Raw genomic sequence first — 25572 nt, 5'->3', positions numbered from 1 at the left:
ATGAGATCTCAGATTTTAAAGGAAAGTTTTATTCGTCAAGGCAATAGGAGCCTTAACTCTTCTGTGGAAGTCTCTCTGACTGAGTGGAATTGGCTGTGGTTATGACAGATTTAAGTTTTTGGAGTTTATTGCGTTCATAATACAAGGAATAAGTGATAGTTACGGGAGGTGTGTATATGCATGAAGGTGTGTGTAGGACAAACGACTGAGGCTTTTAATGAATCACTTACTTGAAAATTGTCTTTCTGCAGGTGATGTATCACCCATCAGTATGTCTCCCATCAGTCAATCTCAGTTTATTCCACTCGGGGAAATCCTTTGCTTGGCCATCTCAGCAATGAACTCGGCAAGAAAGCCTGTCACCCAAGAAGCACTGATGGAACACCTGACGACATGTTTCCCAGGTAATGGGAAGAGAGTGTGGCACCTTCCAAATGAATGTGTGCTCGGCCAGTCTAGGACCTCACATGGACTGCTTCTGTCATGTTTAAATATAATGGGGAACAATCTTGGTCAGAGTGACGAGAAAGTTTTCTTAATTCTGTAACTCTTGCCTTACTTAAAAAATATTTACTTGTCTCAGCTGTAATACTTTTTAAATTGGGACTGAATCAAAGACATTATATCAGAATCCACTAAGAATTCTGGAAAAACTACTAAGATTCCATTTAACCTTGGCAATCCTTGTTTAAATACCTGAGTGTGGTGGTTCAAGAGGCTGGTCAGAAACAGCTAAAACTTCCAGCCGTGAGGGGTGAAACCACAGAAAGAGTGATGTCAGAGGTAAATAAAGCTCATGTCCTCATATCATGGCTTGATGAGTTTTAAGTCTACAGTGTTTTATGAATTAGTTAAGATTTAGTTTTAAAAGAAAAACTAAAATATATATTTTTCCCTTAAATATTATACAAAAGGACAACAGTCCAGCTGCTGTAATGAATGACAGGTGGCACTTGTCTCCAGTGCTGGAAAGTGTTAGAGATGGTGATGACCTGGAGCATGCATGTCCCATCTCAGAAGGGGCAGCTGACTACTCAGATTCAGCTTTTTGTTGCCTACTCCCCCCAAAAATGTAGAGCCCTGCCAGAGTGGCCCAATCTTTTAATTTTTAAGAGAATCTAGAAATTCAAGAGTTTTCTATGAAATCTCTAGATTTCCGTACATGTTTGCATTTGTGTGTGTATGTGTCTATATTTAACATATGCCAGCAACATGCAGGTCAAGTAACACAATATCAGACTATCAGTTTGCCACCTTGGTTTTGGACTCGACCTGTTCTTAGACTGAAATATAGCCTACATTAAAAAAACTCTTGACATATTTTTCACGCAACTTAGAAGAGACCTTAGTAAATGTCATCTGTTGGCTGTATCAGTTAGCTTTTGCTACAAAAATGCTGGATAACAAACAACCATACAACATGAGTGGCCTACAATTGTCTGATTGTTTTTATTAACTTCCAGGCAAACTCCTTCCTTTCAGTAGTAAGATAAGCTGAATCCCAAGTGAGAGCTATCTAAACTGGGAGAGGCTGTTCACTGTTCACAAACACAGTGCTCTGGTGAAGGAAGACCCTTTTTTCAGCCTTATGCCTGGATAACCACTTCTGATAGTAGACATTCCTAACAGCTTTTAAAATCCTTATATTTTTATGTAGCTTCATGAGAGATTACAAACCTTTACTTAACTTGGTTACGTATTTTCTATTATTGAGCTATAAAATAGAGAATGGAAGGAAGACAGTGCGTATGTAATAGGAAGTTGTTTATCACTTCCAACAGCTAATGACAGTATCACTAAGATGGACTACTTTATGGAGAAAGCCATAGGTCATTTGTACTTAAAAGACAAACTGCTTTGTTAGCTTTTATGGTAAGTTAACTTAAATCCCAAGGTCATGATCTTTAGATGGACTGAGAGGACGTAAACCTTTTCTTATTTGTGTGACACTGATGACTTCTTGGCCAGCCCCAAATACTGCAGAGACTCTATGCAAGCCTGAGTGTAGGGCAGTGATAGGCAAACTATGGCCTGCTGGCTACATGTAACCCACCACGTGTTTTTGTCCACCATGTGTCTATCAGTTTGTTGTACCATGGGGGCTTGTGTGTTGCTGTGATGCTGGAAGCTTTGCCACCGGTATTTCAAATACCAGCAGGATGGCCCTTGGTGGACAGATTTCAGCAGAGCTTCCAGACTAAAACAGATTAGGAAGAAGGACCTGAAAAAATTGGCCACTGAAAACCTCAAGAATAGCAGCAGAACATTGATATAGTGCCAGAAGATGAGCCCCTTATGTTGGAAGGCACTCAAAACACGACTGGGGAAGAGCTGCCTCCTCCAAGTAGAGTTGACCTTAATGATGTGAATGGAGTCAAACTTTTGGGACCTTCACTTACTGATGTGGCATAACTCAAAACGAGAAGAAACAGCTGCAAACATCCGTTAACAGTAGGAACATGGAATGTACAAAGTATGTATCTAGGAAAATTGCAAGTCGTCGAAAATGAAATGGAACACATACACATCGATATCCTAGGCATTAGTGAGCTGAAATGGGACTGATACTGGCCATTTTGAATCAGCCAATCATATGGTCTACTATGCCAGGAATGACTAATTGAAGAGGAATGACATCTCTCTCGTTCGTCGTCAAAAAGAACATTTCAAGATCTATACTGAAGTACAGTGCTGTCAGTGATAAGATAATATCCATACGCCTGCAAGGAAGACCAGTTAATACGAGTGTTATTCAAATTTATGCACCAACCACTAATGCCAAAAATGAGGAAATTGAAGATTTTTACCAGCATATGCCGTCTGAAATTGATCAAACAAGGTGCATTGGTAATTACTGGTGATTGGAATGAGAATGTTGGAAACAAAGAAGAAGGATCAGTAGTTGGAAAATATGGCCTTGGTGATAGAAATAGTGGCAGAGACAGCTTGATAGAATTTTGTGAGACCAATGACTTCTTCATTGTAAATACCCTTTTTACACCAACATAAATGGTAACTATACATGTAGACCTCACTGGATGAAATACACATGAATCAAATCGATTACATCTGTGGAAAGAGATGATGGAGAAGCTCAATATCATCAGTCAAAACAAGGCCAGGGACCAACCATCTGTGGAACAGACCATCAATTGCTCATATGCAAGTTTAAGTTGAAGCTGAAGAAAATTAAAACAAGTCCACGATAGCCAAAATATGACCTTGAGTATATCCCACCTGAATATGGAGACCATCTCAAGAATAGATTTGACACATTGAACACTAATGATCAAAGACCAGATGAGTTGTGAGAGGACATCATACATGAAGAAAGCAAAAGGTCATTAAAAATACAGGAAGGAAAGAAAAGACGAAAATGGATGTCAGGAGAGACTCTGAAACTTGCTCTTGAACGTAGAGTAGCTAAAGTGAATGGAAGAAATGATGAAGTAAAAGAGCTGAACAGAAGATTTCAAAGGGCAACTCAAGGAGACAAAGTAAAATAACCTGGAGTTAGAAAACCAAAAGAGAAGAACACAGTCAGCATTTCTCAAGCTGAGAGAACTGAAGAAAAAATTCAAGCCTTGAATTGCAATTTTGAAGGATTCAAAATATGGTCAAAATATTGAATGATGCAGGAAGCATCAAAAGCAGATGGAAGGAATACAAAGAGTCACTGTAACAAAAAAAATTGACATTCAGCCATTTCAGGAGGTAGCATATGATCAAGAACCAACAGTACTGAAGGAAGAAGTCCAAGCTGCACTGCAGGCATTGGTGAAAAACTAGGCTTTAGGAATCGACCGAATACCAGTTGAGATGTTTTCAATTGATGGATGCAGCGCTGTAAGTGCCAAGAAATTTGGAAGACAGCTACCTGGCCAGCCAACTAGAAGAGATCCATATTTGTGCCCATTCCAAAGAAAGGTGATCCAAAGAATGGGGACATTATCAAACAATATCATTAATATCACAGGCAAATGAAGATCACTCAAAAGCAGTTGCAGCCGTACATCCACAGGTAACTGCCAGAAATTCAAGCCACATTCAGAACTGGGCATGGAACGAGGGATATCATTGCTCATGTCAGATAGACCTTAGCCTGAAAGCAGAAAATACCAGAAAGATGTTTACCTGTGTTTTATTGGCTCTGCAAGGCATTCGACTGTGTGGATCATAACAAATTATGGATAACATTGCGAAGAATGGGAATTCCAGAACACTTAATTGTGCTCATGTGGAGCCTGTAAATAGACCAAGAGGCACTCATTTCAACAGAGCAAGGGGATACTGCATGGTTTAAAATCAAGAAGGCTGTGCATCAGGGTTGCATCCTTTCACCATACTTATTCAGTCTGTATGCTGAGCAAATAATCTGAGAAGTGGACTATATGAAGAAGAATGTGGCATTAGGATTCGTAGAAGACTCATTAACAACCTGCAGTATGCAGATGACACAGCCTTGCTTGCTGAAAGCAGAGAGGACTTGAAGCACTTACTGGTGAAAATCCAGACAACAGCCTTCAGTATGGATTACACTTCAACATAAAGAAAACAAAAATCCTCACAACTGGACCAATAAGCAGCATCATGATAAATGGAGAAAAGATTGACGTTGTCAAGGATTTCATTTTTCTTGGATCCACAAACAAAGCCCATGGAAGCAGTAGTCAGGAAATCAAACAACATATTGCATTGGGCAGATCTGCTGCAAAAGACCTCTTTAAAGTGTTGAAAAGCAAAGATGTCACTTTGAGGGCTAAGGTGAGCCTGACCAAGCCATGGTATTTTAAATCACCTCATATGCCTGTGAAAGCTGGACAATGAATAAGGAAGACCAAAGAATTGATGCCTTTGAATTACGGTGTTGGAGAAGAATACTGAACATACCATGGACTTCCAGAAGAGTGAACAAGTTTGTCTTGAAAGAAATACAGCCAGAGTGCTCCTTGGAAGGGAGGATGGTGAGACACCGTTTCATCTATTTTGAACATGTTATCAGGAAGGATCAGTCACTGGAGAAGGACATCATGCCTGGTGAAGTAGATGGTCAGCAAAAAAGAGGAAGACCCTCAATAAGATGGATTGACACAGTGGCTGCAACAATGGGCTCAAACATAACAGTGATTGTGAGGATGGTGCAGGACCAGGCAGTGTTTCCTTCTGTTGTACATAGGGTCACTATAAGTTGGAATTGACTCGAGGGCGCCTTACAAGAACACTCAACACCTGTTTCTGTAAATAAAGTTTTGTTGGAACAGAGCCAGACCTAATTGTTCTTCTGCTGTCTGTGGCTCATTTTGTACTGCAGTGGCAGATTTGAGTAGTTGCAACAGAGATTATATGGCTCACAAAGCCTAAAATATTTACTATCTGGCCCTTTACTGAAAAAGTTTAACAAGCCCTGGTCTAGGGCATAACCAGTAACCAGTTGCCATCAAGTTGATTCCAACTCATGGTGACCCCATGTGTGTCAAAGTAGAACTGTACACCATAGGGTTTTCAATGGCTGATTGTTTGCAAGTAGATTGCCGTATCTTTCTTCCAAGGCACCTCTGAGCAGACTCGAATCACCAACCTTTCGGACAGCAGCTCCGCATGTTAACCATGCACCATCTAATGACTTCAGTCTAGGGCATAGTGCTATTAATTTAAAACATTGTTTAAGTCACTCGAGATGTTAAACTATATTTTATAAACATATGAAGTTTTCCCTCTCTCCTTCTTTCCTTACTTTCTATCTCTCTCTCCTTTCCTTCCTTTATATCTCCCTCCTTCCTTTCTTTCCTTCCTTTTTCTGCCTTTCTTTTGCTATTATTTAAGATACATCAGAGCAATATACTTTAGAAAAATTAATATTGTTTAAATTCTATTTGAAAAATGTGTTTCCTAGACATTTTAAATGACAATACCAAAGCCCTGGAGGTGTTTAAATGTATTTGTATTTGTTTTTTTTTTCTTTTTTTCTTAATAAGAGGAAAAGTAGTTACATTTTCTCTATACTTTACTATTTGAAAATAAAGTTTTGAAGTGTAATTTAATATTATTAAACTATATGAAATCTCATATTTAATGCACGTTTTAAATAAAAAGAGTAGCTTAGCATTTATACTCTGTTCCTGGTTTGTATATCCATATTCTAAAGAGAGTTTTAGTGAAGTCTTCAGTAAAAATGTCTGGTATACTGAGACTTAAACCTTTTTATTGCCTTTTTATATATGTTTAATGTATTAAAACCAACTCAGCAATTCTTATATACTAGTTTCCATTACAGAAACAAGAATATTTTTAAAAGGCTTGAAAACAATATATATTTGCTTACCAGCTTTCTAAATAACTATTCATCCATTCATCCAGAATGAATGGTAATTTAAATTGGGCTAGTACTTTTGAATTTGTTACAGTTGGATTTTTCTGGGAAGAAAGCTGACCCTCAGGGAAATAGTATTGGTCCTACAAGGTTGCTTATGAGGTTGAAGTGGACTTTACACTTTGCCTGAGAATGTTAACATTATATAAACTGTGTCCTATCTCCAAATCTTCCCCTTACATAGAGTCTTACTAAATTCTCCCTCAGTTAGTGTTTTTCACAAACAGTAAGAAATAATCTAAAGAAACCCATTAAAAGTATTCAATCTAAAATGCTTAACGTGAGGAATATATACATGTGATCTCTGTTCTGAAAAGTTGTGAGTTTTTAAGGATTACAACAGTATATAAGTCTAAGTGACATCACATTATCATGCAGTGTTTTTAAATATTTTTCTTTGAAAAATGTAAAGGTGTGGGAAAGGAGAGGTCAGGTTTCAGTCCTGTTATGATGTAAAACTTACCTTTTTTTCTTTAAGTCCTCAAAATACATATTCATGAGGAACTTTGGAACAGAATCTGGTGGTGATGGAATTGTTGTTGTTGTTATGTGCCATCGGGTCAGCTCCAACTCATAGTGACCCCATGTACAACAGAACAAAACACTGCCCGGTCCTGCACCATCCTAACAATCATTGCTATGTTTGAGCCCATTGTTGCAGACACTGTGTCAATCCATCTTGTTGAGGATTTTTTCTCTCTTTTGCTAATCCTCTACTTTACCAAGCACGATGTCCTTCTCCAGGGACTGGTTCCTCCTGAAACTTGTCCAAAGTACGTAAGATGAAGTCGTGCCATCTTCCCTTCTAAGGAGCACTCTGGCTGTACTTCTTCCAAGAGAGACTTGTTCGCTCTTCCGGCAGTCCATGGTGTATTCAATATTCTTTGCCAGCATCATATTTCAAATGCATCAATTCTTCTTTGGTCTTCCTTATTCATTGTCCAGCTTTTGCATGCATATGAAGCAACTGAAAATATCGTGGCTTAGGTCAAGGGTACCTTAAGTCCTCAAAGTGACATCTTTGGTTGTTAAACTTTAAAGAGGTCTTCTGCAGCAAGTTTACCCAATTCAGTACATCATTTGATTTCTGACTGCTGCATCCATGGGTGTTGATTGTGGATCCAAGTAAAATGAAATCCTTGACAACTTCAATATTTTCTCCATTTATTGTGATGTTGCTTATTGGTCCAGTTGTGAGGAATTTTGTGTTCTTTATGTTGAGGTGCAGTCCATACTGAAGGCTGTAGTCTTTGATCTTGGTCAGTAAGTGCTTCCAATTTTCTTTGCTTTCAGGAAGGAAGGTTGTATCATCTGTGTGTCTCAAGTTGTTAATTAGTCTTCCTCCAATTCTGAAGCTGCGTTCTTCTTCATATAGTCCTGCTTCTCAGATTATTTGCTCAGTATACAGATTGAATAAGTATGATGAAAGGATACAACCCGTGCCTTTCCTAATTTTAAACCATGTAATATCCCTTTATTCTGTTTGAATGACTTCCTCTTGGTCTATGTACGGGTTCCACGTGAGCACAGGAAAGTGTTCTGGAATTCCCATTCTTCACAATGTTATCCATAGTTTGTTATGATCCACACAGTCAGATACCTTTGCATAGTCAATAAGCCACAGGTAAACATCTTTCTGGTATACTCTGCTTTCAGCCAAGATCCATCTGACATCAGCAGTGATATCCCTTATTTCTCATTCTCTTGAATTTCTGGCAGTTCTCTGTGGATAACTGCTGCAACCATTTTTTAATTACCTTCAGCAAAATTTTACTTGCATATGATAGTTTGATAATTTTTACATTCTGTTGGATCACCTTTCTTGGGAATAGGCACAAATATGGATCTCTTTCAGTTGGTTGACCAGGTAGCTGTCTTCCAAATTTCTTGGCATAGACGAGTGTGCACTTCCAGCATCACATCCGTTTGTTGAAATATATCAGTTGGTATTCTGTCAGTTCCTAGAGCCTTGTTTTTTGCAAGTGCCTTCAGTGCAGCTTGGACTTCTTCCTTCATGCCATCAGTTTTTCATCATATGCTACCTCCTGAAATGGTAGAGTGTCGACCAATGCTTTTTAGGGCAGTGACTCTTTGTATTACTTCCATTTTCTTTTGATGCTTCCAGTGTCATTCAATTTTTTGCCCACAGAATACTTCAGTATTGCAACTTGAAGCTTGAATATTTTCTTCAGTTCTTTCAACTTGAGAAATTCCAAACGTATTCTTCCCTTTTGGTTTTCTAACTCTGGTCTTTGCACATTTCATTATAATACTTTGTCTCCTTGAGTGGACCTTTGAAATCTTCTGTTCGGCTCTTTTACTTCATCATTTCTTCCATTCACTTAGCTACTTTACATTCAAGAGCAAATTTCAGAGTCTCTTCTGACATCCATTTTGGTCTTTTCATTGTTTCCCATCTTTTTGATGACCTTTGATTGTATGATGTCCTTGACGTCCTCGCACAAGTTGTCTGGTCTTTGATGATTAGTGTTTAATGTGTCAAATCTATTCTTGAGGTGGTCTCCAGATTCAGATGGGATATACTCAAGGTCATACTTTGGCTCTTGTGGACTTGTTTTCATTTTCTTCAGCATCAACTTGAACTTGCCTATGAGCAATTGATGGTCTGTTCTGCAGTCCATCTCTGGCCTTGTTCTGACTGATGATATTGAGCTTCTCCATCATCTCTTTCCACAAATGTAGTCCATTGTTCCTGTGTATTCCATCTGGTGAGGTCTACATGTAAAGTCACTGTTTATGTTTTTGAAAAAAGGTATTTCAATGACTAGGTCGTTGGTCTAGCAAAATTCTATCATGTGATCTCTGGCATTGTTTCTGTCACCAACACCGTATTTTCCAACTACTGATCTTCTTCATTGTTTCCAACATTCTCATTCCAATCACCAGCAGTTATCAATGCATCTTGATTGCATATTTCATCAATTTCAGACTGCATAAGTTGGTAAAAATCTTGAGTTTCTTCATCCTTGGCGTTAGTGGTTGGTAGGTAAATTTGAGTAACAGTTGTATTAACTGGTCCTTCTTGTAGGTGTGTGGTTATCATCCTATTGCTGACAGCATTACACTTCAGGATAGATCTTGAAATGTTCTTTTTATGATGAATGTGGCACCATTCCTCTTCAATTTGTTATTTCTGACATAATAGACAATCATATGATTGTCTGATTCAAAATGGACAGTACCAGTCCATTTCAGCTCACTATTACCTAGGATATCAGTCTTCAAATGTTCCATTTCATTTTTGACAATTTCCAATTTTCCTAGATTTCATACTTTGTACATTCCACTTCTGATTACTAATGGATGTTTGCAGCTGTTTCTTCTCATTTTGAGTCCTTGTCCCATCAGCAAATGAAGTTCTTGAAAGATTTATTCCATCCACATCATTAACATCAACTCTGTTTAGAAGAGGCAGCCTTCCAACCTTCACGTTTGAGTGCCTTCCAAACTGAGGGGCTCATCTTCTGGCACTATATCAGACTATGTTCCACTGCTATTCATAAGGTTTTCACTGTCCAATTTTTTCAGAAGTAGACCACCAGGTCCTTCTTCCTAGTCTCTCTTAGTCTGGAAGCTCTGCAGAAACCTGTCCACTCCGAGTGATCCTGTTGGTATTTGAAATACTGGTAGCACAGCTTACAGCATCACACCCTGTGATGCTGGAAAGAATCACAAAATTAAACATATCCATCGCACCCATCACTTCTTTAGGCCAACCCTACAGATTTGTTGTGGAATCTTGGATTTCACAGATAATTAAAAACATCAGTCATTATACTAGGGCCTAATAATAAAATAAGGAGTTCTGGTGGTGGCCCAGTTGTTAAGCAGTGTGCTGCTAATGGAAAGGTCAGTGGTTCGAAACTACCAGCTGCTCAGTGGGTGAAAGACGTGGCAGTCTGCTTCTGTAAAGATTACAGCTAGGGGGCAATTCTACTCTTTCCTATACCTACAGGGTCACTATGACAGTACAGAACAACAACAACAAAAATAATAATTATAAATATCAGTGACTTTCGGTTACATCTTTGAAAACTCACAGGTAGAAGATTTAAAGTAGACTGGACAGAGAGCAAAGAATGTTTTTTATTTCATTTTTCAAGTTAAACATTATTTGACTGATATACCTGAAAATCCAAGACATAAAAAGATTAGGTGAAAATTCTCTATGTAGACTCTTTTTTATCCCTTCATTTGGGAACAACCAGAGAGCTTGTTCTTAATGGTATTTAAAAGTAATTACATTGAGTCATGATTCTATATAGTTTCATAAGTTTTCTATGATCATCATTTGGAAGGCCTACAGTTAGCAAATTTTATAATACAGTTATATTTTTGCTTTATCAAAATAGCTATTTCTATGCATTGAGCATCAGATTTCCTTTATTAGCAGCCATAGTAAACCAGTCCACCACTAATTCTGATAAATGAACCTTACTGTTTTTGGTAAAACTTCTTTCTGTTACAATTTTGACTGATAGTATGCTACTGTTTAAGATATAGTCCATTTTAAATATGGGTTTGTTATCTCGGTTGCTGTGCTACATAACTCCAGTGGGAACCATTTGCAAGACTACACTGTGAATAGTGAATCCTCACCTCAGAAGTATTCTGGGTGAATGGTGCCTTCTTAAGTGTTCAGCATAGAGGCCATGGTTGTTAATAGGGCGTGTTATTGTTGTGAGGTGCTGTTGAGTCTGTTCTGACCGGTAGCAACCCTATGCACAACACTGCCTGATCCGCGCCATCCTCACAATCATTTGTTATGCTTGAGCCCATTGTTGAGGCCACCATGTCAATCCATCTTGTTGAGGGTCTTCCTCTTTTTCTCTGACCCTCTACTTTACCAAGCATCATGTCCCTCTCCAGGGACTGTCCAAAGTATGTGAGACAAAGTCTCGCCATCCTTGCTTCTAAGGAGCATTCTGGCTGTACTTCTTCCAAGGTGTAGATGCTCTTTCAAGTTGTTCATCTTATGTACAAGCATTTTGTGTTTTATTATGGCCCTCAAGAATTGCATGTTTATAGCCTGGGTTATATCACAAATTTAATTGAAATTCATTTCTATTTTGTGATGAAAGTATGATAAAATAAAAAATAAATTTTGTTATTAAATATATATTATACCAGCCTTGAAATAGTTTGTATAAAAACCAGTATATATTTATCAAGAGTAGAGGACTACCCTAAAAGGAAACTATGCAACTTGAAAATTAATCATATTAAACAGTACATTATCTATCCACCACAACCACGATCAGTTGCTGCTGAGTTGATTCCAACTCATGGTGACCCCACATGTGTCAGAGTAGAACTGTGCTCCATAGGGTTTTCAGTGGCTGATGTTTCAGAAGTAGATCACCAGGCCTTTCTTCTAAGACACCTCTGGGTGGACTTGAACCTCCAAATTTTTGGTTAGTAATCAGATTGGACCTCTGGTGATGAAGTGGTCAAGAGCTCAGGCTGCTAACCAAAAGGTCAGCAGTTTGAATTCACCAGCCACTCCTTAGAAACCCTATGGGACAGTTCTCCTCTGTCCCATAGGGTGGCTGTGAGTCAGAATCAACTCGACAGCACACAACAACAACAATCGAAATCATTAACTGTTTACACCACCCAGGGACTCTACATTATCTATAAGCAATGTCATCTTTTCTACTTCAATCACTAAGGAAACCTTCCTTGTGTCTGCTACTTTATATTTATGGATTCTCTCCCCTTGATAACTCCAAGCCATTTCTAATGCCTTCATATCCCATTAATAATCTTTCGTAGTTTTGGAGGGATTGGTTGAGCCTAAACTGCTCAGCTTACCCAGCTGTTCTATGTTGCTACACAGTGTTGTTTGAAGATCTGGGTTTCCATGGACCCTGACCCCTACATGTCTGTCAGTTTGTCATACTGTGGGGGCTTGCGTGTTCCTGTGATGCTAGAAGCTGTGCCACCGGTGTTCAAATACAATCGGGGTCACCTATGGTGGACAGGTTTCAGCTGAGCCTCCAGACTAAGACCGACTAGGAAGAAGGACCTGGCAGTCTACTTCTGAAAGGATTTAACCAGTGAAAACCTTATGAATAGCAGCAGAACATTGTTTGGTATAGTGCCAGAAGATGAGCCCCACAGATTGGAAGGCACTTAAAAGATGACTAGGAAAGAGCTGCCTCCTCAAAGTAGAGTCGACCTTAATGACATGGATGGAGTCAAGATTTCAGGACCTTCATTTGCTGATGTAGCACGACTCAAAATGAGAAGAAACAGCTGCAAACATCCATTCATAATCAGAATGTGGAATGTACAAGGTATGAAACTAGCAAAACTGAAAGTCATCAAAAAATGAAATGGAACACATACACATTGATATCCTAGGTATTAGTGAACTGAAATGGACTGGTATTGGCCATTTTGAATTGGACATTCATATGGTCACTATGCCGGGAACAACAACTTGAAGAGGAATGGTGTTGCATTCATCATCAAAAAGAACATTTCAAGATCTATCCTGAAATACAATGCTGTCAGTAACAAGATAATATCCATATGCCTACAAGGAAGACCAGTTAATATGATTATTATTCAAATTTATGCACCAACTACTAAGGCCAAAGATGAAGAAACTGAAGATTTTTACCAACTTCTGCAATCTGAAATTGATCGAAAACACAATTAGTATGCATTGATAATTACTGGAGATTGGAATGCGAAAGTTGGAAACAAAGAGGAAGGATAGGTAGTTGGAAAATATAGCCTAGGTGATAGAAACGACGCCAGAGATCAAATGATAGAATTTTGTAAGACCAATGACTTCTTCATTGCAAATACCTTTTTTCACCAACGTAAATGGTGACTTATACAGATGGACCTTGCCGGATGGAATACATAGGAATCAAATCGAATATATCTGTGGGAAGAGATGATGGAAAAGCCCAATATCATCAGTCAGAACAAGGCCGGGGCCAACTGCAAAACAGATCATCAATTACTCATATGCAAGTTCAAACTGAAGAAAATTAGAACAAGTCGATGAGAGCCAAAGTATGACCTTGAGTATATCGCACCTGAATCTAGAGACCATCTCAGGAATAGATTTGATGCATTGAACACTAATGACCAGAAACCAGACAAGTTGTGGAATGACATCAAGGACATCATGCATGGAGAAAGCAAGAGGTCATTAAAAAGACAGGCAAGAAAGAAAAGACCAAAATGGATGTCAGGAGAGACTCTGAAACTTGCTCTTGAACGTCAAGTAGCTAAAGCAAAATTAAGAAATGATGAAGTAAAAGAGTTGAACAGAAGATTTCAAAGGGTGGCTCAAGAAGACAAAGTGTTATGATAACATGTGCAAAGACCTGGAAATGGAAAACCAAAAGGGAAGACCATGCTTTGCATTTCTCAAGCTGAAAGAACTGAAGAAAAAAATTCAACTCTCGAGTTGCTGTATTGAAGGATTCTATGGTGAAAATATTAAACGACTCAGGAAGCATCAAAAGAAGACGGAAGGAGTAGACAGAGTCACTATACCAAAAAGAATTGTTCCGCGTTCAGCTATTTCAGGAGGCACCATATGAGCAGGAACCAATGGTACTGAAGGAAGAAGTCCAAGCTGCGCTGAAGGCACTGGTGAAAAACAAGGCTGCAGGAATTGACAGAATACCAATTGAAATGTTTCAACAAACGGATTTAGTGCTGAAAGTACTCACTACTCTATGCCAAGAAATTTGGAAGACAGCTACCTGGCCAACTGACTGGAAGAGGTCTGTATTTTTGCCTATTCCCAAGAAAGGTGATCCCACCAAATGCAGAAATTATCAAACAATATCATTAATATCACACGCAAATAAAATTTTGCTGAAGATCATTCGAAAGCAGCTGCAGCAGTATATGGACAGGGAACTGCCAGAAATTAAAGCTGGATTCAGAAGAGGATGCGGAACCAGGGACGTCATTGCTGATGTCAGATAGATCCTGGCTGAAAGCAGAGAATACTAGAAAGATGTTTACCTGTTTTATTGACTATGCAAAGGCATTCAACTGTGTGGATCATAACAAATTATGGATAACATTGCAAAGAATGGGAATTCCAGAACACTTAATTGTGCTCATGCGGAACCTGTACATAGATCAAGAGGCAGTCGTTTGAACAGAACAAGGGGATACTGCGTGGTTTAAAGTCAGGAAGGGTGTGCGTCAGGGTTGTATTCTTTCACCATACCTATTCAATCTGTATGCTGAGCAAATAATCTGAGAAGCTGGGCTCTATGAAGAAGAACAGGGCATCAGGATTGGAGGAAGACTCCTTAATAACCTGCGTTATGCAGATGACACAACCTTGCTTGCTGAAAGTGAAGAGGACTCGAAGCACAAAGACCACAGCCTTCAGTATGGATTACACTTCAACATAAAGAAAACAAAAATCCCCACAACTGGACCAATAAGAAACATCATGATAAAGGGGGAAAAGATTGAAGTTGTCAAGGATTTCATTTTATTTCGATCCACAGTCAACACCCGTGGAAGCAGCAGTCAAGAAATCAAACGACACATTGCATTGGGCAAATCTGCTGCGAAAGATCTCTTTAAAGTGTTGAAAAGCAAAGATGTGACCGTGAAGACTAAGGTGCACCTGACCCAAGTCATGGTGTTTTCAGTTGCCTCCTATGCATGTGAAACGTGGACAATGCATAAGAAAGACCAAAGAATTGATGCCTTTGAATTGTGGTGTTGGTTAAGAATACTGAATATATCACGATGGACAAAAGAATGAACAAATCTTTCTTGGAAGAAGTAGCAACCAGGATGCTCCTCGGAAGCAAGGATAGCGAGACTACATCTCATATACTTTGGACATGTTGTCAGGAGGGACCTGTCCCTGGAGGACATCATGCTTGGTAAAGTACAGTGTCAGCACAAAAGAGTAAGATCCTCAATGAGACGGATTGACATAGTGGCTGCAACAGTGGTCTTAAGCATAACAATAATTGTGAGGATGGTGCAGGATCGGGCAGTGTTTCGTTCTGTTGTACATAGGGTCGCTATGAGTCGGAACTGACTCAATGTTACCTAACAATAGCTAAGATTTATTGAGGATTCACTATGTGTCTGGCACTGTTCTACATACATTGCACTCAAGTCCATGAGGATAGGTACTGCTGTTATGCACACTTTGATGACAGTGAACAGAGGCTCAGATGGTATAAGTAAGTTGCCTAAAGTGATACCAGCTAACAGTGAGGGAACTGAGATTTGAATCCAGTTAGTTTGACCCCAAAGCCCAAGCTTTCTTCTCCACATTACACTGCCTTAGCCACATTAGGCTGAACCACATAAAATTGTCATTTTGTGGGTCAGACACAGTTGACAATTTTGTATGATTCAACCTGAGCTATTCCCAAATTCTGTTCTTCAGATCAATCTCATAAGTGCTATCATCCTTTAAGTCCCTGACACAAGAATGGAGAATAACCAAGAAATAAAGTAAATGGCCTATACCCTGGAGGAATTTATACTTTCTTGAGGTAGACAGGAATAAGCATTTTGAAAACAACATCAGTCATTGTACAAAGAAGAATCTGATTTTCTTCTGGAGTTTCTATTCTATAGAATATGGTACCTTTGGACTCAGTTGGGCAGTTCTACTCTGTCTTGTAGGGTCACTAGGAGCAACAGGGTTTTTGTTTTTTTTTTTGGTGGGGCTCAGTGGTCAGATAGATAGAGTGCCTAAACTTTCACTAGTGTATTCCTTAGGGCTATCTGGTTGCAAATTAGACAGACCACCTCCATCCTGCTGACTTATGCCACCTTCACACCTGAACCTCACCAGTGCTGTAGTCACTTTCAAAACTGAAGGAGGTAATTTTGAAATTGGAGGGTACATCATAAGCAATGGTCAACTCTGGTTGCCTTTTTATGTAATTTATAAAATTAAGTTTATTAAGTAAACTTAATCTTAAAAAATGAAGCATAGAGAATAGTAGAATAGTTCTAGTATGACAGCCTGTACATATGTAAGATTTGGTTTTCAATACTAAGATAACTATTTTAGCCCTGCTAGTTGCTCTTACTGAGAAAGACTTTTCCATCAATTTATATAATATCACTTAAAATATTTTTCATTTTTCCCTCACTTAAAAATATTCTGTCTTTCATGATTCAATTCAATAAAGGCTTTGTAACAAGAGTGGCACTTTAACTTCATCTAACTTACATTTCTATTTTTCCTGGCTTTTAAATATTTTCCCATTCTATAGGTAGTAACAGTCATATAGTCTATCAGAGAAAACTAAAATTCACGCAAAATATAATGAACACCTTTGTTTGAACCCTGCTCAGTTGCCACGTGGTTAGACTGTGAAGCTTGACAAAATTAATATGATTCTGAAAGTCACAAATCAGCCACATGGTCCCTGTTTGTTTTCATGAGTGTTTTTGTTTGTGCGTTTTAGGTGTTCCAACCCCAAGCCAAGAAATCCTGCGGCACACTCTGAACACGCTGGTACGAGAGAGGAAAATCTACCCAACTCCAGATGGCTATTTCATTGTGACCCCACAGACTTATTTCATAACCCCTTCCCTCATAAGAACTAACAGTAAATGGTACCATTTGGATGAGAGGATACATGACAGGTCTCAGTGTACCTCTCCACAACCTGGAACCATAACACCCTCTGCCTCAGGCTGTGTCAGGGAAAGAACATTGCCCAGAAACCACTGCGACTCTTGCCATTGCTGCAGAGAAGACATGCATAGCATGCACGCATCCACTCTGCAGAGGAAACCCACCAAGGACTGCAAAGACCCCTACTGCCCCCCTTCCCTATGTCAGGTGCCACCCACTGAAAAGAGCAAAAGTACTGTAAATTTTTCTTATAAGACCGACACTCTCTCAAAGCCTAAAGATGGCGAAAAGCAGTCAAAGAAATTTGGCTTGAAGTTATTCCGGCTAAGTTTTAAAAAGGACAAGACCAAACAGCTGGCCAATTTTTCTGCCCAGTTTCCTCCTGAAGAGTGGCCGCTGAGAGATGAGGACATGCCAACAACTATCCCGAGGGAAGTGGAAATGGAGATTATTAGACGTATTAACCCAGACTTGACCGTGGAGAATGTCATGAGGCACACTGCACTGATGAAGAAACTTGAAGAAGAAAAAGCACACAGGAGTAAAGCTGGGTCCTCTGCCCACCACAGTGGGCGAAGTAAAAAGAGCAGGACTCATCGAAAGTCCCATGGAAAATCTCAGTCACACAGCAGGACACGTGTGTCTAAAGGAGACCCTTCAGATGGTTCTCATCTGGATATCCCAGGAGAAAGAGAGTATGACTTTGGTGATCCTCTTACCAGGGTGCCCAGGGAAGGCTGCTTCATCATGGAACACAAAGGAGATAACTTTATCATGCACAGCAACACAAACATGATTGAGTCCCATTTCCCTATGACGCCAGAATGGGATGTGTCTGGTGAACTAGCCAAAAGGAGGACTGAGATGCCTTTCCCTGAACCTTCCAGGGGAAGCTCCCACTCTAAAGTGCATCGAAGCCACAGCCATACCCAGGACCGAAGGTCCAGGAATGAGAGGTCCAACAAAGCCAAGGAGAGGTCCAGATCAATGGAGAATGCCAAGGGTCCTCTGGGTGCTTCTTCTCTGGGGACACCTGAAGACATGGCTGAAGGCTGCAGCCAAGACAGCCAGATGCCCGGCCAATCCTACACTGATGACAGTACCTTAAGGCCTGCACAGAGTGCCACTCATCAAAGGGCTCACGTTTCACCCACAAGCTATAAAGAGGTGTGTATTCCAGAAATAGTCAGTGGCAGCAAGGAACCTTCCAGTGCTTGTAGCCTTTTGGAGCAAGGCAAACCACTAGAGAGTTTGCCATCCTATGGTGAGCTCAACTCTTGTCCGGCAAAGGCAGCCACAGACGACTATTTCCAGTGCAACACCTCGAGTGAAACCGTGCTCACGGCACCATCACCCCTGGGGAATCATAAGGAGGACCATGACACACTAACCCTGGTGGAAGGGGTGAAGAAGCTGCCTCCGTCTGACTGGCAGGCCCCCCATTCTTCCAGGGAGCCTGTGGGGCACAAGGAGGAGTCGCCAAAGGGGCCAGGTGGGGGCCCAGCAGCTTCAGGCTCAGTGGCTGAAGGGATTGCCAATGGACGCCTCATCCAGCACCACGGCGCTGAGCCCAGCAGCCTGGACAAGAGGAAAGAGATATTCAGCAAAGACACACTGTTCAAACCTCTTCACAGCACCCTGTCTGTAAACAGCTATCACAGATCGAGCCTGTCCCTCCTCAAATCTCACCCAAAGACACCTGCCGACACACTACCAGGCCGATGTGAGAAACTCGAGCCATCCCTGGGGCCCTCAGCCACACAGGCCATGCCCGCTTCCCAGCGCCAGCAGGAGTCAGCGGCCAACCAGGAGGCCTCTTTCGACTACTACAATGTCTCTGATGACGACGACTCTGAGGAAGGGGCAAACAAAAACACCGAGGAGGAGAAGAACAGAGATGATGTAGGCACCATGCAGTGGCTCCTGGAGCGGGAGAAGGAAAGGGACTTGCAGAGGAAATTTGAGAAGAACCTCACCCTCCTGGCCCCGAAAGAAACCGACAGCAGCAGCAACCAGAGAACCACTCACTCGGCACGGCTCGACAGCATGGACAGCAGCAGCATCACTGTGGACAGCGGATTCAACTCCCCACGGTAGGGGCTAGCTGTCTGCAGGCCAGGCTTGTAAAGATCACCCGGGAAGGTTCTGACGTCACGGCCTCAGTGCTGTGAAAGGGTTACGCATTGTGCAACCTGCATTGTTAACGACCTATTTCTGACTTTTTTTTTCAGGAATTGAAAAATATGTTTCTGCAGCTGTAGAGATCACCAATCTGGACTGGTGGGTTGGCTTCTTCCCTCACACTCACATCAGTGCCATCTGACTAAGACCAGTGTTTCCCAGTATTTGCCCCAGCATTTCTATTGCCACCATGTGCATATGAAACCAAAACCGAACCAAACCACTTTCTGTGGAGCTGACTCCAACTCATGGCTACCCCATGTGTGTCAGAGTAGAACTGTGCTCCGTAGGGTTTTCAATGGCTGATTTTTTGGAAGTCGATCACCAGGCCTGTCTTCCTAGGCCTCTCTGGGTGGACTTGAACCACCAACCTCACTGTTAGTAGCTGAGCACATTAACTGTTTGCACCACCCAGGGACTCCATGCTCATATGGAAAGGGTGTTTTTTAAATCCTTCAAAAAACAGTAACTTTATGAGTAGAATGAGTAGTAGTCAGTGGAGGATAGGAATTGGAAGTAGATCGATTGACTCTAGGGTGAAGATCCCTCTAGCCAGAATACAGTAACAGATCTCAGAACCTTTTCAGCGAGTCTGGAAGTTTGTTTCCATTTGCATCCCTGCTTTCAGTGCAGCCTGCCCTCTTGCTCACCTTCCTCTCATTGCTTGCATGTCTACAGAGAAATGGAATCTTGTTCCTCCACAGAAGGGTTAGGGGGCTGTGCTCTTTTCAATCAAATCATGTGCCAGCACTTTTCTTTCTCCTCCTGCAGAACTGGCACAATCCACCTAAGTGCTCTAATCACTCTAATCGCAGTCCCTTCTTTTTAGTAAAATAAAAATAATTGCTGTTGAGTCAACTCCGACTCATTGGCAGCCCTGTGTCAGAGTAGAACTGTGCTCTGTAGCATTTTCAATGGCTGATTTATTGGAAGTAGATCACCAGGTCTTTCTTCTGAGGTGCTTTTGAGTGGACTTCAACCTTTCGATTAGCAGCTGAGCGCATTAACCTTTTTCACCACCCATAACTCCTTTTTAGCAGGTGGTGGTAATTCAGCAAAGAGTTGACAGTTGAGAGTATGCAGTGCCAGATGTTCATGTCCAAAACATTGAAGTTGTTCAGAGGTTAAGAAAGCAAACAAAAGTCTATGCAGCTTCTTTTTTTCTACTTAACTCTTTCTTCGCCTCAAAGAGCAACTTGGGACCTAATTTTCCTTTTAAATTCTACTCCAGATTGGTGACTCTGGGATGCAGAAATAACTATTCACATTTTTCTTCAGCTGTGATTCCCACGACTTCACAATAATTTTAAAAACTACTCAGGTAGAACTGTATATTTGATATTCTTTTTAATTTTTTAGGGATTAAAATTAATTCTATTGTGATCATTTTACTACATATCTGGATAATTTTGGAACAGAGAATCTCAAAAATCAGGATTGGGAATCATTTATTCTGTTTGTCTAATATTACCCATTATGGTCAAGTCGATTCTGAGTCATAGCAACCCTATAGTACAGAGTAGAACTGCCCCATAGGGTTTCCAAGGCTGTAATCTTTACAGAAGGAGACTGTCACATCTTTCTCCCACAGAGCGACTGGTGGGTTTGAACAACCTACCTTTTGGTTAGCAGCTGAGTGCTTAACCACTGTACCCCCAGGGCTGCTATTGTCCAATATTAGGCCTTTGTTATTTCTTAGAGAATTAGTTCTTGATTAGTATTACTATTTTTTTGCCCATGTTTCCTTTTTGCCAAGTTAACGCTTGTGTAGAAGTGTAATGTCTAAAGCAGACCACAGAGATGGTACTTTGATTAAAGTGGGAGGGAGACCAGGAGCCCCAGGTCTCCTCGGCCCGTCCCTCGAGGAGCCCTGCGAGACCTTGGGAGCCATGGCACTCAGTTGGAAAGCTACTGGCCTATTGGTGACTTTTCTAAGAAATGATTTTTGGCTAAATCTTTTTTATCCTAAATCAAATCTTAATTTATTTTCCATATTTTTTCCTTTCTCTTTCCCTGCTCTAATCTTTCCTTCCTCTTGAATTCCTAGTAGTGGATACCAGATGAACATAATTCAAGGTCTGTAATGCATGGTAAAATTTCAGAACCATCACTTATGAGAGTTGCAGTTTATTTGCCTGTACCTTTGTGTCCTACTGTTTATTTACAGGCTCTACCTGCCCAATGCTTTTTCACACCATAGTTTCAAGCCCTTCATGTTGTCCTCTTGGCCCCTGGATTTCCACAGAGGGAAAGCTGCAGTACTCCAGAGATCGTTACTAAGAAGTTGGGAGTAGTTTAATGAGTTCTAACTCAAAAACCTACCCACCCCATAATATTGAAAGGTTTTTTGTCTGTTTTGGTAAATAAGCAGAAATATTCATGTAAGAGTTCAACCAGTATCTCCACAGAATATATTTTATTATCTCTAAATTTGAGGTGTTGGATATAGAATTTATGACTGGGATCATTTCTTGAAGTGGTAGTGACTTTATTTTTATTTCTTTAATACTGTACTTAAAGTCAAATGTCTTGTCATAGTAGAAGGTAAAGATCATTCTAAGGAGATAACCTTCACGTCTCTGTCCCCTATTATTAGGTAGATTTTTTTCTTTTCTACAGAAATATATAGATCACCCATAAATTTTATGCAGTTAGAGAATCTACAGAACAAGTCCCAATTTTACCCCTTTCACATTGTAGTATCCTTTAGTCAGAAGCCAGGCAACAAGACTATTTTCTGTACATCTCAGTAAATAACTAAGTTGTCTTTGTGATGCATGAGAATGGTCTGTGAAGGGGTACTGGAGTCCAAGGGAGTTTTACTCTCCAGCATGAGGAGTATTTTAGCCAAATAGCCAACACCCCTCCATTGCTGTGACAATTAAGCTGGCCATTTATTCAGATCTCACAATAAATATTCACTGAGCAATTAACCCAACTAACACAAAAGACCAAAAAGTGGTCCTAGCACTCCAAGGTTTCAGTGTTGGTTCAGAAGGCATGTTCAGCAACTTGTTGTTGTTAGGTGCCGTCAAGTCAGTTCTGACTCATAGTGACCCTATAGGACAGAGTAGAATTGCCCCATAGGGTTTCCAAGGAGTGGCTGGAGCATTCGAACTGCTGACCTTTTGGTTAGCAGCAGTAGCTCTTAACCACTTTGGCCCCAGGGATCTCCAAAATTCCTCAGTCCCCTTTGTAGAGGACTAAAGGTTATTGAGAAGGAAAAAAGATAGGAACTTAAACTTTTCTATGAGATCTAATGTTAGTTAAGAGAACGAAAAATCTTGAAAAGCCTGCATTCCAAACTTCATGCAAAAACTGGCTGATAAACACAGTATGAAGACCAAAGGGCCAGAGGTTGCCAGGGATGGATCTGCTTAGTGTACTTCTTGAGCATGTGCCACAGAAGTGTGGGGCCAGGGAAACGTGTGCAGAAGGATGGACAGCAGAGCTGCTGGGCTTGTTCTTCTATCAGTTTAAGTCCTGAAATCATTAGCTCTCTTTTAAAATATAAGGTAACAACTTTAAAATTTGAGAAATATTTCTGCTGCTAACGTTCGCATCTCCATTAACTTTTTCATCATCATATCCAGAGCCCTCAATGTTAATGCCACTGACTTTACTCATTATTACGGCAATAATATATTTTACTGGAGAAACTGGAGTGCTGTGCATATATATCACTACCGATTTGTTTGCCAGGGTCAGAGGTGGCCAAGGGGTCTTACAGCACAGACAGCTCCCAAATTAAATGATCTATTGTAATATGTGTTTACAATACCTGGCATACAGCAGGTACTCAATAAATGTTAATCCTATGCCTCAAAAGCTGGTTTAAAAGTGGGTCATTTGGACCTTAAAATGCATTTTCCCATAGAAAAGATGTCATTATAGATTCCCAAGCCAACTTACAGTGGCTACTTAATTCACTATGTACTAGATATATAGGAGAAATAATCTACACTTTTCTAGTTTTTGCATCTATGCTTATTTATTCTTTACAGTCACCCAGTGAGTAGGTAAATGAAATCATAATTATCCCCATTTTAGAGATGAGAAAGTCAAGTACTGTGAAACCATGATTAAGAATGAAACTGAAGGCATGTGTCATAAAATCTTACTGCCCTTGCTCGTTTCTCCACCTAACCTCATGCCTCAGTTGTAGCCCTGGCAAGCCACTGATGAATTTTCTTGGGGAAGGTAGTAAGCCAGGTAAGTAGTTAACTCTAGTAGTTTTCATCATTTTTGTGATGAAGTTCTGGAGATTCTTTAGGTATTCTTTATCTAGCATAAGCATAAATGGAGAGGGCCCTGCTTCTGGAGGTACCCTCTGCATTCAAGAAAGGATCAGTTACCTTTTAGGTAGTCAGGATGAAATAGACTCTTAGGAAGGGCTGCCCAAGGTATCAGCTTAGGATAGAAAGGGAGGAGAGGAAGCAAGGTTGCCTTCACTGTAGAGTTTGACCTATTGACTAGCTTCAGCAGTTTTAAATTGGTTATGGGGACCAACTCTCATAGAATATTTTATAAACCCTGGATGTTTTGAGCATGGTTATAGCTTCTTCAATCTCTATGTAAGCTGATAAATGTCTTATTACCATTTTGGGGACCTTGAACATGAAATTGGTTCAGCTTCCCTCAATTAGCCCAAGTAATTGTATTTCTGCTATTGCCCTGTACATTTGAAATGTTAAATGTTTTAAATCTCTTGGAACAATAAAACAAATTCAGATATTTCTAACTTAGAGAAATTGAAAATAATAAAGCTTTCAAATCACCTCTATTCCATAAGAATCCTTTAAGGAAGGAAAGAAACTATTTTCTACCATGGGGAAAATGAATGGAGAAAAGCTAAGGTTCTTTATCTGCTATACTTTAAAGTATTTGAAACAGAGGATGTAGTGTTTAAAAAGAGTGTTATTCCCATGAGTGCTGCAAATTAGCTAGTGGCATTCCTGAAGTCCATCATAGTCAAAATCTGCTAATCAAGAATGAAAACAGAATCACTGGAGTAAGATTATTGAGCTTATTCAGGAGCAGCTCTGCCAATGAATTTCTAGCCGGAAATGAAGCCATTACATATATACATTTATGAGTATTCATTTTTAAAATAAATGTGGTAGCTATCTATCACATAAAATTTCGAAGTAGTTTCCATGAATGTGAAGAGATGGGGGAAACATTTCAAAGTGCATTTAGCTGTACATAAACTCTTTCTGCATTTAGCGTGCTCCTGATTATAACGTGTCTTGTGAAAACTTCTGGAGCCCTTGTTGGAGGAAAGTATGTGAATAATCAATCAGGCTGAGATAGTATAGTAATATGATGTTATCAACCAACAGAGGAAATGCATTAGCTACATCATTGGCTCATCCTTTGGTGCTCCATATATAACTATGTTAAAAACAAAACAAACCCTTTTTACTCTTTTAGTACTCGAGAGAGCCTGGCTTCCAACACTTCCAGCATTGTTGAAAGTAACCGACGGCAGAATCCTGCTTTGAGTCCAGCCCACGGTGGAGCTGGCCCAGCCTTCAACTTCCGAGCAAGTACGGACCCCCCAGCAAATGAAGCTGAGAAATTACAGAAACCTTCCAACTGCTTGCAAGCTTCTGTAACTAGTGTGTGATGGTCCTCCTGTCTCAGATCTCCTGTCTCATTCGATACAGCAAAGTTTACGTCACTGGGACTGATGTTTACATCTTTGGAAAGACAAGCATCTCAACCACAGTTTTTGTGTTTACTTAAACTGTGCTGCTAAGTAGGCTAGAGTAAAAACAAACAAATCTTTATTTCAGAGTATTGCTTTTCACATTTATGGCTCTGTAGCAGCAGATAGCAGTAGGGGTGATCTGTACACTAGGCGTCACTAATTGTAACCGAGCACACATAGGAAGTCTAGACACTGTAAGTGTACCAGGCATTTCCATGTCATGCAGTTGCCAGTACCATTTTAAAATGCCACAGATGCGTGTTGCTCCCAGTCTGTGGTTACATGGTGCCACAGAACTGATCCTTGACACTTCCAGAAACAAACAAACAAACAAAAAAACTAAGCCACCACAAAATGTAAAATGCAAGGGTCCACCTTGAAGGAAACCAATGCCAAACTGACCAGAAGGGACCTGCCCATTGTATGTGAGTTGTTTATGCACCAGTCATTTTCACTGTGAGTTTTCGTGACACTGTTTTGCAGGAGCCCACGGAAGCGTATCAGAAGGGGTCATAATGGAAATACTGGGAGTGTTTGTTCTTAGGGTTTTGTTTTCAAATGTGTCAGATGCTTGTCTGATTTTTACCTTCCGTAATCACGAACAGGAATATAGGCCTTTGAATCTGAAATGGATAAAGGAAGGGAATTCCCAACCAGGCTGGGTCACAGTAC

At 40.3% G+C, this 25572-nt stretch overlaps 1 protein-coding gene across 2 annotated transcripts in view; it reads left to right on the top strand.

Moving 5' to 3' along the window:
• The window catches only part of STOX2 (storkhead box 2), a 159587-nt gene extending 134350 nt beyond the window's left edge, over positions 1-25237 (top strand). Inside the window, exons 2-5 of one of the 2 annotated variants that reach the window (XM_023724669.1) lie at positions 252-404; positions 16834-19099; positions 19238-19286; positions 24621-24965. In XM_023724669.1, the coding sequence (XP_023580437.1) occupies positions 252-404; positions 16834-19099; positions 19238-19244 (2426 nt within the window). In that variant the 3' untranslated portion in view covers positions 19245-19286; positions 24621-24965. Of the gene's footprint in view, positions 1-251; positions 405-16833; positions 19100-19237; positions 19287-24620 lie in introns of both variants that reach the window. The other variant, XM_004389671.1, reaches the window with a different exon arrangement.
• The last annotated feature ends 335 nt before the right edge of the window (positions 25238-25572 follow it).

This window comes from Trichechus manatus, unplaced genomic scaffold, assembly GCF_000243295.1.
Source record: "Trichechus manatus latirostris isolate Lorelei unplaced genomic scaffold, TriManLat1.0 scaffold00254, whole genome shotgun sequence".
In the NCBI taxonomy this organism is placed as follows: Eukaryota; Metazoa; Chordata; class Mammalia; order Sirenia; family Trichechidae; genus Trichechus; species Trichechus manatus.
Note: the sequence above shows the minus strand (reverse complement) of the source record. Positions and strands in the feature narration are given on the sequence as shown.